The 17,044-nt window shown below is 36.9% G+C and overlaps 2 protein-coding genes across 7 annotated transcripts; one reads left to right on the forward strand and one right to left on the reverse strand.

The window, feature by feature from the left end:
* The first annotated feature begins 3,207 nt into the window (after nt 1-3,207).
* On the forward strand, nt 3,208-15,898 carry LOC147859598 (metal tolerance protein C4-like). Of its 5 annotated transcripts, XR_015530347.1 has the most exons (16): nt 3,209-4,101; nt 4,307-4,417; nt 5,200-5,266; nt 6,055-6,187; nt 6,368-6,423; nt 6,566-6,680; nt 6,771-6,828; nt 6,907-7,025; nt 7,125-7,244; nt 7,808-7,909; nt 8,006-8,078; nt 9,245-9,312; nt 9,426-9,521; nt 10,237-10,290; nt 15,128-15,314; nt 15,447-15,898. XR_015530347.1 is itself a non-coding variant. In XM_087325710.1 (14 exons), exons 1-14 carry the CDS (start codon nt 3,591-3,593, stop codon nt 9,757-9,759), a joined length of 1,803 nt encoding a protein of 600 aa, XP_087181836.1. In that variant the 5' UTR covers nt 3,213-3,590; the 3' UTR covers nt 9,760-10,167. The 5 variants fall into 5 exon arrangements, 4 of the variants coding, with proteins under 4 accessions (XP_087181839.1, XP_087181836.1, XP_087181837.1 ...); XM_087325710.1 differs by lacking the exons at nt 10,237-10,290; nt 15,128-15,314; nt 15,447-15,898 and adding an exon at nt 9,586-10,167 and having other exon boundaries at nt 3,213-4,101; XM_087325711.1 differs by lacking the exons at nt 10,237-10,290; nt 15,128-15,314; nt 15,447-15,898 and adding an exon at nt 9,586-10,167 and having other exon boundaries at nt 3,218-4,101; nt 4,307-4,414.
* Nucleotides 10,780-16,995, reverse strand: LOC147859599 (protein EXECUTER 2, chloroplastic-like). Of its 2 annotated transcripts, none has more exons than XM_087325709.1 (11): nt 16,411-16,995; nt 15,177-15,293; nt 14,965-15,030; nt 14,750-14,856; nt 14,597-14,675; nt 13,802-14,509; nt 13,302-13,428; nt 11,764-11,936; nt 11,607-11,681; nt 11,433-11,525; nt 10,780-11,344 (listed from the first exon to the last, which is right to left on the reverse strand). In XM_087325709.1, the coding sequence occupies exons 1-11, from the start codon at nt 16,993-16,995 to the stop codon at nt 11,240-11,242; spliced, it is 2,235 nt and encodes a 744-aa protein (XP_087181835.1). In that variant the 3' UTR covers nt 10,780-11,239. The 2 variants fall into 2 exon arrangements, with proteins under 2 accessions (XP_087181835.1, XP_087181834.1); XM_087325708.1 differs by having other exon boundaries at nt 13,302-13,455.
* Nucleotides 16,996-17,044: the final 49 nt, after the last annotated feature.

Raw genomic sequence — 17,044 nt, forward strand, 5'->3', positions numbered from 1 at the left:
AATCCGTCGCCGTAGAGCAGAGAGTGGAGAAGAGCGAGAGAGATTCCATCGCTAGAGAAAAGAGGCTTCTTCTGCTTTGGCGCCAAAACAAAAGGAAAAAGAAAAAGAGAAACCCGGTCCCCCTCGTTCGCTTTGTTTCATCGATCCATTAGCTGTTGCTGTTCCTGCTGCTTCTTCATTTTTGCTTTAAAAAGTCTTCCTCTACTTAACGAATAACGGAGGGCTCTTTTGTGTATGGATGAATGAAATCAATGGCCTCTCCGCCATCTCTCTCTCTCTCCCTTAAAAGCACTCAATTATATTAATTGTATGGAAAATCCACCGTGTTACACGTTACAAACGTGTCTTAGTCTCCTCTACCTATCATATGCCTTTGTCGGGACACGGACTTCCTGAAAAGCCGATAGAAAACCTAAACATGCACTTCACGAAATGATCCCCACGTGCTCTCCACGTAAGAATGCCTTTCAACTTCTTCGCATAGGCTTTCGCCCAATATCTACTATGTATATCAAACATAACAGTATTACACCTATATTCGAATTGCGTTGCAGTCCCCCGATATTGTAAAATTTGGGAACCATATCTCCAACTCTTCACTTGGATCATTTTGAACATACCGAGGAAAAACCCCATTGTTGAGGTCAAATAACAAGAAGTTTAATCTTGCCAAGTGTTCGATAAGTTCTTCCAAGTGATATGCACTATATGACATTTAATGAACCTATGGGTAATGTCCTTCCAACATAATGGTGCAAAAGAAGCATGTACCTCTCTTTAAGGTTGAACCTAGTGGGAGCCCACCAATCATGACTGTCCATATGAATACCTTTGCACAAAATGGCAAATGGGAAGAATGCCAACCACAATTGCAATATTTGCCACCACCTTGTATTTGACTTACATACATCCCACACCTTTTAACAATATAATGATGTCATTGCATGATGATATAGTACATTTGTAGCGACAAGTGTGTACCGTCCTATAACCATTAATCCACCCAAGATGCAATATTAATTTTCATTGGCAAATATCCATGCAACAGTGGTTGTAATTTCTCCTAAATAAATCCATATATTTGGGGGAGTACATAATCATTGTTTGCCATCTTCAAACTCAAACAACCTTTGAGATTCATTATCAACCGCATCTCCCAAAACTACCTAGCTTGGTAGGCTTGGCATTATGTTGTTATGTATTGTCATCGGGCATGGGTTGTATTTCCTTAACTCGCATTGATATGGAGTTGAGATTTGCACGGCATGGTGTTGGCAATGACTCGTGCCATAAACATTGGAATGCAACGGTATCTTATTTGTCACGATGATCGAGATCTTCACGTGACGATATCTCGTTGGGCATAAACAATTCATGTAGGGATATCAAGGCATCAACGAAGACTTTATGTTGTTAACATGATGTTGTATTAATCATAATAATTGAGGTCATATATTGTAGGTTTTCATATGTATTGCTTTTTAAGTCTTCATATTGTAGTACTTTATTGGTAGCATCGATTAAGATCGCGATAAGTAAAGAGTGGTTGGAAGCAATATGTTGGTTCATATGGTTGTGTTTTCGTTGTTTGCAAGTGATAGAAGGTTGAGATTGCCCAAAGGTGACCTCAAAACGTATTGTATCACTATCATTAATTAAAAGATAGATTTCAACATCATAAATTATAATGAAAAAAATAAAACAATTACATGTTTGACAGTGTAATACCATTATATTAGTATATTTATAAATGTATACATTGGATGTCTTTTGCCTTTTCACGGAATATTTTCAAAATATTCCTATGTCATCTTACACAATATTTTTTGCGAGGATGGGCTTAGCTTTGGTAAACAATTACAAACTACTAATAGGTTGGGTTCACATGGCATGGAAACTAACTTTGTGTGATGGCCATTTGACAATAAATTAATGTAAAAACCAGAGTGTATGATGTTAGATAAAAACGGTCGATACATACTTATACAATGCCAAGTGGGGAATTTCGTTATATATTTGACCAATCATTCATAAAGCATTTTGCTTTGTGCACCAAATAAATCTTCATTCATGAACAAAGCCATCTTGTTTGTTAGATGTTGTTTTACATACAAGGTGTCACTAAATTGGGAATCGAGTCACATGCCATATTCAATCAATTATACTAAAAATAAGAGTTTGTGTTACAAAGTCAACAAATAAATCTTCATTCATGAACAAAGCCATCTTGTTTGTTAGATGTTGTTTTACATACAAGGTGTCACTAAATTGGGAATCGAGTCACATGCCATATTCAATCAATTATACTAAAAATAAGAGTTTGTGTTACAAAGTCAACAACAACAAAAGGACGATAGCTGATTGTTCATCCTCATCAAACCTTACGACATGTTGTCATGGTGCGTGAAACGAAATCATGGATCATACAAAAAATATTCATTTCTAGCATCTCACATTTTGTGTTTGGATTGAAAATGATTCGGTGGAATTTGTTGGGATCACATTTTCCCATGTTCCACAAGATATTAGCCTTCTTCTTCCTTTTGGACGGAAAATGATTTGGTGGAATTTGGGATCACATTTTTCCACGTTCCATTAGTTATTACCCTTCTTAGTTCAATAGAAGGGAGTATGGTGGGCTATACCAAGAGAACATAACTTCATCGCATGAGAGCCTCTATATACAGATAAAATCTCACATGGTCACACGATGATGTGAAGGCCATCCATCCATCATAATACCCTGGAAAGATCACGAGCTGCAATGGACTACTACGTAAAAACCCTAAACCCCATAAACCCCCCCCCCCAAAACCGGGTGAAAGCTTATAAACGGGCGGACAAAAGAAAGACACGAGCGGATGAGTCAAAGTGGGCATGACGTCATCGCAGCTCACGTGCTGGCAAGCGGCAAAGGGGCACCGAGTCACGACATAAAAACAGAACGCGTTCATCGGAAAAGGACTGCGAAAGAAAGAAAGAAAGAAACAAAAGTGACGTGCTGTCTGTGTCATTCTCTGAATGACGATTGACTGTTTAATTCTTCCTGTGTTTTTTTGTTTGGTCTTCGACAGCACCTAAACCAAAGAAAAAACACAGGAAGAATTTATTCTCCTTGCGTCTTCGACAGCACCTGTCGTTCTGTCTGGCCATGCCAAAGCTTCGAAGGAATGAATCCATGAGGAAAACAGAAAAAGCGATTGCGAACCTATAGACTCGAGACTGTTCTCCTCGCCTCCACCATCACTGATCAGCTTAGGTTCTCCTGCGTCGTAATATTGTAATATTGCATAGGAGCGTTCATTCGTGTTCGTTGCATGCGTTAAAAAGTGAAGAAGTTAATGGTGCCGATGGAGAAAGAGGAGGAGAAGTAGCCATGCGCTGAATCCTGAAGAAAGGGAAGAAACTGAAAGAGAAGAAATAGAAGAAGCAGGAACAGCAGATGAAACCGAATCAGCAGACGGAGACAAGAAAGAGATTGCTAAATACCGCCGAAACAGAAGCAGAAGCAGAAGCAGACGTGCTTCAATGTAACGGGGATGCATAGTATGCTAAGTTGAGCTTTTCCAGCAACACCAAAGAATATTTGCATGCAATGGATCTTTAAAACGAAGAAGAATAGAGGAGGAGAAGAAGTAGACAATTGTTACGACAATGAAACAGAAGTAACAGGAAAAGATAAGAGATGCACTAATTACTGCAGAAACAGAAACAAAACAGATGCACTAATTACTGCAGAAACAGAAACAAAACAAGTAAAATCAAACGAAGAAGAAGAAGAAAAAATCAAAAGAAGAAAGAAGAAGAAATCAGGTTTTGTTGGCACAATGAGGATGCTTGTGACCATATTAAGGAAATCTTTTTCAATGTCTAGCAGAAGGGAGAATGTTTTTTCTCATGGACACATTCCGGTCAAGATCTCTTGGGATCCTAGTTCATTTTCTCTCCATAAATTGTCCTCTTTCAAAAGGCATTGGCTTCCCTCACAGGACTTTTCTCTTTCTCGTCATGGAGATATCTCTACAGTATCTGCAAATGATCTTTCATTACCTCCTCCCCCGAATCATATCTTAATTCATAAAACGAACAATACTTTTATAAGTAAGGATATTCTCTCTCTCTCTCTCTCTCTCTCTCTCTCTCTCTCCATATAAGATATTCTGAGTTCTCCATATAAGATTTGTCAGTGATCAATATAAGCAATATGTCACATATTGGTATGAATTCATTCTCTCTCCCTCTCTCCCCCTTTTTCTCTTTCCCAGTGATCAAAAAGTTCTCTAAGCAATTTTCCATCTCTCCCCAGATACTAGAGTTCAAACAGCGCCGAAGATTAAGTTCAAGCATCGATCACAACATGATTGCTGGCCTAAAAGCTTGGCAATAATGGAAAATATCTTCTTTTGCAATAGAGGTAGTTTGTGTAAAAGCTTACAATTCTTTTTTCTTTTAATCCTGTTAACAAGTGAATGTAGGTGCTGAAAATGGAACATTTATGGACTCCATTAGTTTTATCTCATTGACATCTAATCTCACCTCTTTCTTTGTCTTTATGTTTTTTTTACTGAAGTAGCTGATTCTTGTATTGATGAGCTGAGCCTGATCATTCCAGTCTGTGGCAAATTGTTTTTTTCCTCTCATTCTGTTCATTTAAGCCTATAGTAAAATTTGATTTTAATATAAGATATTCAGGAAAAAACCGCAATGAGAATTTCATTGTCTGCAATATTGCAACAAATTAGATGATGTAATGAATTCTCTCTTTCTCTGCAGTAATGTAGAGATGACCATTATGTATATCTCGAGTAAGTCACCGTGTTCCTATCCTCATAGGACTGAATTTCACTCGCAAATTTCATTACTTTTTATTTGTTTTAGTTGCACACGCCCACAATATTATGCAATGACTTTTCTTGTATCCTTTGCGGTTGAGATCATCAAGCTTCTTTATCAGGTTTGAATAAAAAATATCATTGCGATTATCGTAACTTTGGGGTGATTTAATTCTAAGACTAAAGAAAATATTTTATTTAAGTTCTGGTAATGGTTAAAGTTAGAATTTGATGACTAACATTGAATGTGATATCTGCCAAGTCTGAAGATTACTTTTGAACATTTTTGTTAACAGTCTTTAATATTGGTTTTGTATGCCTTTATATTATATAGACATCTGATTTCTGGAGCTTTGACCTTGCACAGCCTTTAGTTCTGATGCTGTAAACGGAGGTCATGATCATGTTGCTACCCCAGAAATCCAAGACTACAGGTACGTAGCAATTAGATGGTCTGTCTTTCAATCACTATTAACACACTCCTAGTCTTTGCTACCTATAATTGCAAGTGGATAATATTAATTTATCTTATGTTTGGCTGTAAGTAGCATGATTCAAGTATTTTTTTTAGTCTTAACATTGAATATAAAGTGCGGTTATAGCAACAGAAACTTTCAAATTAGGTGCATTTTACAAAATATACAATGGCATTCTGTAGCCCTTTACATTTCACGATTTTAATTTTTTTGTTACACTCTGTGCATATGGATTTTTTTTAAAGATTTGTACTCTGTTGGTGATTTGTAGAGTCTAAGTAGAAGTCTGTGTTGCATGGTAGAATTTTCTCTGTACACTTTTTGCTCATAATCGTATAACTGCAGAACAAAAACATATGGTTGAATGCTATATAAGCTGGACAATGCTCTAGATTTTCACTGCAATGATATTTCATTTACTCTATTTATGTTTCTTAGAGATTGTTAATGATAGTCTGAAGAAAACTATGTAGAAATAAGTCTGAAGCTGAAGTGTCCATATTGCTAGAAATGTGCGTAGTGCATCATGTGGCAGTTTTTTATGCTCTAGATTTTCACTGCAATGATATTTCATTTAATATATTTATGTTTCTTAGAGATTGTTAATGATAGTCTGAAGAAAACTATATTGAAATAAGTCTGAAGCAGAAGTGTCCATATTGCTAGAAATGTGTGTAGTGCAACACATGTGGTCAGGCATGTTGCATTTTCTTATGTATTTGAAAATACAAAATGTTGCTATGCAGTCAGAGAGCTGTCACTGTAGCACTTTGGTGCAATTTTATAATCTTCTCCTTGAAGTGTAGCATGTGGGTAATGAGCTCAAGCCATGTATTGCTTGCTGAAGCTGTCCATTCTCTAGCAGACCTCGCCAATCAGGTGAGGCATTGTCAAAAGTGAGAAAGAAGATGGAGATAGTCTAGGTTTATAAGATGTGAAAGATTAAAAGCATCTTAAGATTCATTTAAGTACGTGATGACGAAACATAAACAATAAGAATCCATATGAATACATTTGTTTAGAGTGATTTCAAGTTTGCATTTTGATTTCATCTTGCAGGCCTTACTGGCATATGGTCTAATCAGTTCCAGAAGAGCACCTGATGATATGCATCCGTGTGTAATTTGTCTATCTTAATATATTATGCTGTAAAAATTGTGTTTAACTTTTTGTTCCCATGAAGCTTTTTTCTGCAATAACTTGCAAAGTCTTTCCTTCAAGAATATTTAATCCGGTGAATTGGCTGCTTGATTCCAGGTATGGATATTCAAAGGAGAGGTTTGTTTGGTCTCTCATTTCAGCTGTTGGTATCTTTTGTTTAGGGTCTGGTGCTACAATTGTTGATGGATTTTCAAACCTATGGAAGGCAGAGGTCACACAACTATTCTGTATTTATGATTCTTTAGTTTTATGTTTCCTCCACGCAGCTGCTCATTTTAGTGGAACATGTTAGTTTTGACAGCTTCCAGATAACATACATATTGCATTTATGGTTCTTGGTGGTTCCATGATAATGGAAGGTACAACTAAATTAACATGAGAGGAACGAAATTCAAGCTAAGCTTTTGTATTTTTGCTTATGAATACTACAATTTCAGGCATTTCGTTGCTAGTTGCCCTTAGTGCTGTGCGTAAAGGAGCTACTGCAGAAGGCATGACCATGTGGGGTTACTGTTGGCATGGTCATGACCCAACGGCTGTTGCTGTTTTGATGGAGGTATAATGGAGACATGAATATATTTGGTCCTATTTTGTGAAGCTGAATACTAGTCTGCATCCTTACATTAGCCTTTACTGTTGGGTTATTCACATGAAGGATGGAGCAGCAGTGACTGGGCTGATGATTGCAGGGATATCTCTTACAACAGTTTCTATTACAGGAAATCCTATTTATGATCCAATTGGCTCAATATTTGTGGGCACCTTGCTGGGGGTGGTAAGAATGTCTGTTTTAACTTAGTACATTGAAATATTTTGCTGTTTCCTTTACACACAATACAAGGAAGCCTGGAAAATACGCACATTGCATATGGCTTTAGCTATCTTGGCCTTTAATCAGCATTGCAAGTACATATCATCGTGTAAGAAGAAAGTCGACCAAGGCCAACACTTCAAGAACTGTTTCTAGGACTGGTAAGAATGCATGTTTCTACTCTTGGTTCTATGAGAACCTGTGTTTTCTTCATAGAAAACATAAAAAGATGAGACTGGTAAATTTGCACATGTCTACATGCTCTTGCTATCCTTGGCCTTGACAAAACTCGTGATTATAAATCAGTGTAAGAAAGAAGGTTAAAGGTTAAAACACTTTTAAGAAAAGTGGATGTGAAAGGGACCTCCAGAAATAGCGGTAGCAGTGTTAACCTTGATTGATATAACCCCAAATATGGCTTACAGTGTTCGAATACTTTGGGATATGTATATTTGTGAACATCAATTTCATGGCAATAATAATTTATTTGACTTTTTCCCAATACCGATTCTCTCTCTTTGCCGTAGGTTGCTGTGTTTTTGATTCAACGAAACCGACATGCTTTGTTAGGAAGAGCGATGGACCGACAAGATATGAAACGTGTGCTTGATTTTCTAGCATCTGATCCAGTAATCTCTACATTACTGGAGGACAATGTTGACAATGTTTCACATGCACTTTTCTCAAAACCTTGTGCCACATTGATCTTGATTTCGTTTCTTTAGGTCGTGGATGCTGTCTATGATTGCAAAAGTGAAGTCATTGGACCGAGATCCTATAGATTCAAAGCAGAAATAGGTAAACATGCATCTTTTTAGTATTCTTTGCTAATATCTCTTTAGCATATGACTGTTAATGATCTAAGGAGATGTAGAAAGTTCATTCGTGAAGGTGTGCAGATGGCATGGTTAGAGGCCATGCTGTTACTATGTAGAGGTCTTAGTGCAGACATTATCTGAGAAGTGGGGATACTCTTTCTAGGTGTGAATACAATCGCAAGTTTCCCTGCAGACAGCTCTCCACTCCTGTTAAGACTTGAAGAGTATAATGTTGCTAGGTCCTTCTCAAGCAAGTCTTCCAGGGATAGACTGTCATACTCTGGCGGATTAAACAATTATAGTCCTGGCAAGCGAGGAGTCTGTTTCCCATTCAATCAAGCCATGATCCTAGTCTTTTTTGATTGACAGGGTGACTTTCCAAATAAGGAGACTAATATGTCTTACCTGAAATAATGTGCACATTCTCATTTATGGTCAATTCTCTGTGATGCTTTAGTTTCCACTGAATTTCATCTTATCAATTTCAATGAATTCTCAAAAGGGTTGAACAAATATAAGATTCTCTTTGATCTTTTGGAAATACAGTATCGTTGAAAAATGGAGCCTATTCAGAGAGTATATAGCTTTGTCTTTTACCCCTAGGTGGGTATTTGTACATATAGTGACCATCGAAACAACTTCAGTGTAATGCAATAGGTCATAACATTAGAAGTGACGTACCAATGGAGATCATCTGTTCATAATCATACAACTATGCAATAGTTGTCTTTACTACATGCAAAAAACCACCTAAGAGGTTAATATTAAATAATGAAATTTGAGAGAAACAAATTGGCTGAAGACAAACATTGCATGTCCCTTCGTATTGCTCTCTTCTTGTGTTAAATGTGTGATGTGAGATAGGCTTGAGAGTAGCACACTAGAGAGCAGCAAATGGGGCATCTAATCAAGAAAGTTATGTGTTGGTATCTGATTTTTCTCATTATTCAGGAATTGGTTGTTTACTGCCTATGGTGAAACGTAATTATACTCTTATCATATTTCTGGCTACTCTGGCTACTCCATTAATTAGAGGAAATGTAGAGTTTATGTCTAGTTTCTTTTATGCAAATTAAACTATAGGTCCTTGCATCGTTTCATAGCACTTGCTGTTTTAATATCTCAGTAACCGTTTGGTATTGACAGACTTCAATGGAGTTGTCATTGTTAAGAATTACCTGAAGCAGAATCATCGAGAGGCATGGGCCAATCAGGTTAGTTTATGGATTCTGGAGTACTGTGAATGCCATTCTATTCTGAAATAGTTTGGAGCTGATATCAAATTTATTATGATCTTTTATCTGGATGTTGTGGAATTCTGAAACAGTTCAAAGCAGCAGTAAATGATCCAGATGAACGTGCTTTGGATAATCTCATGTCTTTCTATGGTAGAATGTCTCTTGATTGCTCATATCATACTGCAGTAAGTACATTGCTGATGTGAACTCCTTGTAGTGGATGTAAGTGGATATACATGTATTTTGCAGGGGAAGAAGTGGTTTCAGCTCTTGGTAGTGAGGTTGACAGATTGGAAAGAGAGATTCAGAGACTTGTTCCAGGAATTCGACATGTTGATATCGAAACTCACAATCCAAATGGTCCACTTTCTTCATGATTTATCTGGTGATTTTAATGTTCATCCAGAAGTCATGGTCAAATAAAAGAATACCACCCAAAAAAAGCAATTTGAGTGAAATAGCATATGATCAGACGTGATAACTTTGTACAAATATCCAATTCGAGAAATTAAAAACAAACTCTACTTGATCACACTGCTCTATGAATGCATGATGATTTCAATTTCATAGAAAATGTATTTGACAGAAAAGAGAAACAACCTAGGAATGTCATCAAAAGGTTACCTTGGTAAGGACAGATGGATATTAGATTCCAATGAAATAGAAAAGGTATTAGAAGATCTACAAACTAACTTCAAAGTAAAGTAAAACAAATGTAAAGTTGGCAAGTTTTACTACCAGAGAAAAAAACGAAATGACCTGAGTGAGACAAATGGAAATTGTTTGCTATGCTGTAACAATGTTCTGAAAATTTCGTAAGATTTCTTTGTTTCATCTTTGCAACACTTAGATGTTTTCTGCTCTTTTGTTTGATTTGGACTATGCTGTGCCATGGCATAGAACTCTTACATATGGTCAAAATATTTTTGGCAGCCATACAAGTAAATATTTATCGTATTCTAATTTCTAAAGGCAATTATATAAGTAAATGTTTGTGGTATGCATATAAGTGTGAAATTTGTGCCATCTCTTTCCAGAAGTATCTATATTAAATACTTTGCATGGCTTAGCTACGTATTTGAAACACTAATTTTTCATCAAATATATTTGTCACATTTTGAATATACATCATGTGAGCATCCACATTATGTTAAACCCGCCTCAGTTTTAGGAATCTCATTATCGTTTTAATGGCCCCAGACATGATGTGACAAGTACCGAGGAACTTGCATGATGAAAAATGCACATTTGCAGTTAGTGAAGACAACAGGACCTAAAAACCAAAAATCAGCAAGGTTTCCTAATTTAGGGCAAAATCCCAGTGTTCTTAGGTTTGTGACTTGTTACCAGAGAATAACATTGTTGCAAATTACCTTTAATATCTTCTGACAAACTATCAACTGAACCTTGGCTTTCAAAACAAACTGCTAGAACATTGCAAAATGTCACTCAAATCCCGTTCTTATTTCTGTAACTCTCAAACATAATTCTGAGACATCATATCATGGACACTGTACATTCTAACAGAGGAATACTACATTTGAAGATGCCTCTATTAACCCAGGGACTACATATCTATACAAAGTAGGGGCTTGGCACTAAGATTGAACCATTTTATGGCATCTCTTTTAGCCAAGGGATATTGGAAACTTCTATATAATAGGGGCTCGGATTGAAGATATAATCAGTAACACGATTGGATTGAAGTTACAACACTTCCTGGCATTCCTGGCATTTATATAACCAACAAGATTTACTCTACTATGTGTGTATTCTTTGCGATCATGTATCATCTCCATAACAGAACATGGTAAAATTGTAGAGCTTTTTTACTTCAATATTATGAAGATGCCACATGCTTTGGAAGGCATTTAGGGGTCATTTCTCAGTATGTAGCATCCCATTACTTCTGAGCCTTCAGCTTTAACCGATTGAAGAGCACAAGAAAATGTCTGTCTGGGACGGAGTATACAAAGCCAATCTCTGCTCCATTTAAATGACCAAGGCCCTGCAAAACCACATTCACCTTTATGCATTTAACTAGAGTGTTATGAAGAAAGTGGCTAAAACAACGCTGTTATCTATTTAATGTTTACCTTCCCATCAAATAATAGGAGTTCTCCATCAACCCACTGCGGATTAATAAAACCAGGTTCTGCCAACATGCCCTGGCCTTTATACCTCGCAATCTACAAAGGCAATACATGAACCTCAAAACTTATTCCCCTAAGAAAACAATGGACACGGTTAAAGTCGCTAGTCATTATTACCACTCCAAGCTCCTCTGGATAGATACCTTGATGTGACAGCTTACAGTCTTTCCCTATCTTTGCTCTGAAGGTAACCTAGAAAACAAAAAGCAACAATTTGGAACTAAAAACAAATCTAATCAAGGAATACTGAGGGATAAAACTAGAAAGTTCATACTTGACCAGCTGGTACATTCAAATCTCCAGTAAGCTTCACAGCTTCAACATATTCAAAAAACTCAAGTTTTTCTTTATAATTGCTTATATCTGATTCTCTATGCCAGTGGCCAAATTTTCGCCGTAGCTGGACTATCTCTGATGTAAAAGGCCCAAAAGAACCAATATATAATCCTGTCAAAAAATGAAGGATCTCTAACTCTCTCATATAATCCTGCAAACAAAGGTGGTACCATGGGTCATGTTGGCCCCCTGTGGACGTTAATATATCATTATGAACATATGAAGCTATTAATCTAGAGGTCAAGCAACTATAATGCGAACTTGTAGACCTAGGTTGAAATATTCAAACCGGTCGACAACTCTTTTCAACAATCTAAATTGTTCTCATTGCACAGCAATCTTAAAATCATTTGACAAGTTGGAGAAACATACTAGGACGCCAAGAAAAGATTATCCTTCCACATTTTCCTAATAAGCTACTGTGAAACTTCTAGTGTCACGAACCTGATACTGTCCACACCAGGCTAGAGACAGTATATTCTTTTCCATAGGTCTGTCAAACTTTTCAGCATTCTCATATTTCCAAGTATAGTCATTCAACATTACTTCTATGCTACGCAGTTCAAGCATTTAAACCAGTCCACAATTCTTTTCAAGAGTCTAAATCGTTTAAATTACAGCAATCATATAGATTTAGGTTCAAACTTTTAGACCAGCCAACTAGCACCATAAGCATGGAATCTCTCTTAGCTAATATAAGGGCAGAAATCATGCTTGAACTTATATTAGTTACGACACATCTCAATTTACATCAAGCTGGTTTTTCTGAGTGAGCTTGCCCTAGAATGACCTGAAGACTTATGCCTTGTAATACTCTCAATGAAACACACTATTACAAAGCCGATGAAAACGACCACAGAGATACTGCTAGATAATGCAGTTTCACAGTCTATATTCACACCAATTTCTATTACTGAGTAATTCTACACAAAAAAAGTTATTGAGAAAACAGTTTGATCAGACCTCGTTCTGCAGTAGGATATGGTTTCATTATTGGAACTTCCAAAGAGCTGTTGGGCCATTTCTTATTGAAAACTCCAAAATATAGTTCAAGCTGTGGAAAGACGGCAATATATAACTTTGCTAACATTATTTTTGCTTGTCAACTGAAATAATGTCATCAAATTGTATCCCCATGCTTACAAGGGATTATAATAGATTAATCAGCAATTATGTTATGTCATGCTATGCAGTCCTACCTCCTTCACGTTCATACTGGATCAACATACTTAGTTCTGTGATGCCATAATAAGCCAATCCAAGTACTTATTGAGTTCTTGCAGTATTGACCAAACCTCTAGTATGTCTATAATAATTTAGAAGAAAGAACCTGTACACAATCCTAGCACATGATTTTTTTTGCATGTAACATTAATATTTATTCATTGCATAAGAGAAATTAGGTTTAAGGTGTTATGAATTTAGGTCAACAATACCTGACCCATAAATAAAACATATTCTACGAGGCATGATTACCTGTCAAAGGGTCTGCTTCAGAATCAAGAAACTTGATTCGCTCAAAAGATGTACACTTTGAGAGGACATAGCGTTTCTGTACTTGGTTAACAGCCAGTTTGAGAAGCTCACTCATTTCCCTTGAAACCTGCATATCTTTATTAGTAACAATGGTCTGCATTAAGACAGTAACATAAATAAAAACATACAATCAAATATATAACAGACCATGCAGGTGGATGCTGCAGAGAGCACAATTATCTCACCAATTGTCTGACTTTTAATCTAAACTTAACATAACAGCTGTTTCAAAAAAAACCTATTTTTATTGGCCTGAGCGGGAACCAACAATTTTGCTCTATCTAGAAACAGCCTAATTTCTGCAGGGAAGAGTCAATTTTCAGCTCGGTCCCCCTATCTTGTTCTCGTGATTAGAACAGGGAATAGTTTTCCCTATTCCATATTTCCATCCTCATAAAGCACTCATTTTGTCTATGCAATCATTTTCAGAATAGTAATACCTTGACTGGAATTTTATCAAGATTTGAACTGGCTTCAGATGCATCTGGTTGAGAATCTGATAATGACGGTGTCATAAGAGCGGCCACTTTCAATGAAGCCAATGACTCTCTGTCCTGCATCAGTGCTGCATATTCTTCAATGTGTAATAGAAAGGAATCTTTACTTCGATATTCAATTCTTGCTGGAACCCTTGTAGAAACCTTAGGTAGTTTTCTAGCTGCAGCATTTTGAAGCATTCCACCAACTATTAATCTAATGGGTGTCTCCTTTAATTCTTGGATGAATTCATCATCATTGCCAGCTTCATTGTTTGATTCTCGCTCAACTTCATCCAAAGGCTCTAAAGGTTCTATTTGACTCTTAGAACTTTTGTTCTCTTGAGTCCCAACTTGCTCCAAAAGTTTCTCAACAATCTTAGGGATATCCTCCCCGTTTGGAGTAGTCACCTTAAATACCTTAAGTTTTACATCAGGTAATCGATCTTTGAGGAAATTAATGATGCTGTTTAATCCATCATCAGCTGGATCTTCACCCTTGTTTTTGTCATCTCTAAAAGCTTTTGTTAAGTCTTTAGCCATATCTCCTTTTCCATCTTCAGTCAAGACATTCACATTCATGACATTGGAATTGTCATTGATCTTCCCATCAACTGAACTGGCTGACACTGGTGCGGACTCCTTAGCTATTCCTTGTTGCAAATATACTGCCTGTATGATTGATTGATCATAAAACCCATTTTAGACAACTAATCTTTTGGGATGAAATCAACAAATTAAACAATGCAATTTATATACCTGTTGATGGTACCCGTTAGAGTCTTTGCGTATGAATACTTCAAACAATGGATTGCCTGATGCTGAATTCGCCAGCTGCCTGTCAACAGCAAAACCAGTAATTAAAATAACAAAATGAGCTGCAACAAAAATAAAACAAAAATATTCTCCAACCTTGCCGTGTATCCCTTAGCTATGAGCTTTCCATATGACGGGCTGATGTTAATGATCCGTCCATATGGATCACTTTCACCCTCAGATAATCCCACCCACCACCCTACCTGCATTGCACATTACAGTGGTGCATTAAATTTCTTGTTATATGTATCTTTATTTCAGATACACGAAGGTAAAAGGGAGTTCACGTCGATGTTTATCCAAAAAATTACCAATCCGGCTGCAGCTTTATCTCTCAGTCGTTGTGCTTCTTCATAGTGTTCAGTACTGAGAGCTTTCTGTAGAGGAGGTAGTAAAATTTGAGGGTTAGCAAGTGCAATACTGGAGAAAAGAGAGAAATATGAATATTCTGCAAAATAAGTACTAAACTTCCAGGGTCAGCCAATGGAAGTCTACAGAATAGGAAGAAATGATGTTCATATACCGTTAGTTCTGTGAAGGCTTCCGAAACTGGGTCCTTCACAGTTGCCTCATTCAGGATAGCTTTCAACCGTGCAGCCTCTTTGAAATCTTCTTCACAGACTGCACTCTCAAGTTCACACTGCACAAAAGAGGCTTCCTGGTGAGCCTTTAAGCATAACATCACCAGGAAATGCTGTTTTTCTTTTTATTTTTAGTTTATTATTAATTAATTATTTTACTTACTCCCGTGGATCTTTTGAAATTAGAAAAGAAAACATTGTATGGTTCCTAGACAGGAGAAGCCGAGGTTGATTGGAAATCAGTGAGTCTGATCAACATTGGGTTCCAATGTGTGTCAATTAAAAGTGGTGGATTAGATATTATTTTTGGAGAGTTGACACTTCGCAGCAGCAGCAAGAATTGGCTCGTATAAACAAACCCTTTTTGACATAGAAACCATAACGATATTGCTCTTTGCATGTCTCATAACTAAAAGTCCTCTGCTACATGCGGATGATAAATAGGCTTAAATTGCTGGCTGAGTCTATTTTACTATATTGTTTCCTATTAATTATCACTAAGAAATACAAAAAGAGGTGCTGGTCTTCGGAACCAGCAAGGTGTCAAATTTGTACTTCAGGAGCAATTTAGCTTCTAAGCTGTAAAATTAAATTTTAAGGAATCCATAAACTTCAGGAAGTTTTATTTTTTTATCTAAGATTTCCAGGGGAAAACGTTTGCCAAGTGATGGATGGATTGTCGTTTTGCCATTCAGTGGAAATCATAAAGATCATCATGTGAGCTTTTATACACATCAGAAAGCAGAACGATCTTCATGTAAGCTTTAATACATAAAAGGAGATTAGTGTTTAGAAGGAAATTCCCTTCCAAGTGCGCCTTGGTTTATAAATGAATTGCGCAGAAGGAGCTCCTTTTTCAGCAGGCAAGGAAAACTCGTTGTGAGATTTTGTTTATAACCCATCGAAAAACTCATTCCCGAGGAGAGTTTATGGGTAACGTATCAAGCAAAAAGGGATTCTTAGAAAAAAGAATTGCATCTAGGCAACCAATGCATTGAGAAAAAAGAGCTTCTTTTAAAGAAAGAAAAAATCTTCCCGTCATATTTATGCATAACCAATCAAACTTCATTTTCAGACGGAAAAAAGTTTTCCTGATGAGATTTTATGCACAATCCATCACTAGAAAGATATTTTGTTTTCAGAAGGCAGCATATTGATAACAAGCGGTTCACGTACCTTAACAATAGATAATGCCTTCTCTTGTTCTTCAAGTGCAGTAAAATACTTTTGCCATCTCTCCCAACTCCATTTCTCCTTTTCATCTTCCAGATCCAACTCCATCTCTACATGTTCTTCTACTTCAGATGCTTCTTTCTGCTCCAAATTCTCTTTTCTTGATCCATCGAAGTATGCTTGCAACCTCTTATTTGCGATGCTAAGCATCTCACGCAAAGGGTCACCTATCCGTGAAGCAACTTTTTGCAGTGATTCAATGTCCCATATAGATATAGGAGATGACGACTGATCATTTGAATTATTGCTTCCTGTAGCACAACAAATGAAGGGAGGAACTCCGTTTCTTTGAGTGATCTCTGGAAACCTGCAAACCCTTATTCTGACAGAGCTCTGTTTTAAATGGGAATTGAATGCAGCCGGAGTGGAATAGGAGTAAGAAGACGATGCTGATGATGGATTTAGAGCTCGAATAGCCTTTAGACGGAGCTGGCAATCATGACGAGAAGTATCTACCATGAAGGGCGGGCTATATGGAAAAGAAGAAGAAGAAGAAGAAGAAGAAGAAGACATGGTGGGATTAGCCATACAATGCAAACCCTAAAAGCCTTCGGTGATAGTGTCTGTGGATTTATAT

This window comes from Azolla caroliniana, unplaced genomic scaffold (assembly GCF_043228905.1).
Source record: "Azolla caroliniana isolate FFs.n. ecotype wild unplaced genomic scaffold, voAzoCaro1.0.p SCAF_10, whole genome shotgun sequence".
Lineage (NCBI taxonomy): Eukaryota > Viridiplantae > Streptophyta > Polypodiopsida > Salviniales > Salviniaceae > Azolla > Azolla caroliniana.

Coding starts and splice junctions, on each gene's coding strand:
- LOC147859598 (XM_087325710.1), top strand. CDS start 3,591: ATGCAATGGATCTTTAAAACGAAGAAGAATAGAGGAGGAGAAGAAGTA. Junction 6,681..6,770: donor CAAACCTATGGAAGGCAGAG/GTCACACAACTA, acceptor TAGTTTTGACAG/CTTCCAGATAACATACATAT. Junction 6,829..6,906: donor TGGTTCCATGATAATGGAAG/GTACAACTAAAT, acceptor CTACAATTTCAG/GCATTTCGTTGCTAGTTGCC.
- LOC147859599 (XM_087325708.1), bottom strand. CDS start 16,995: ATGGCTAATCCCACCATGTCTTCTTCTTCTTCTTCTTCTTCTTCTTCT. Junction 13,456..13,801: donor TTGATAAAATTCCAGTCAAG/GTATTACTATTC, acceptor GTCTTAATGCAG/ACCATTGTTACTAATAAAGA. Junction 11,682..11,763: donor TGAATGTACCAGCTGGTCAA/GTATGAACTTTC, acceptor TTTGTTTTCTAG/GTTACCTTCAGAGCAAAGAT.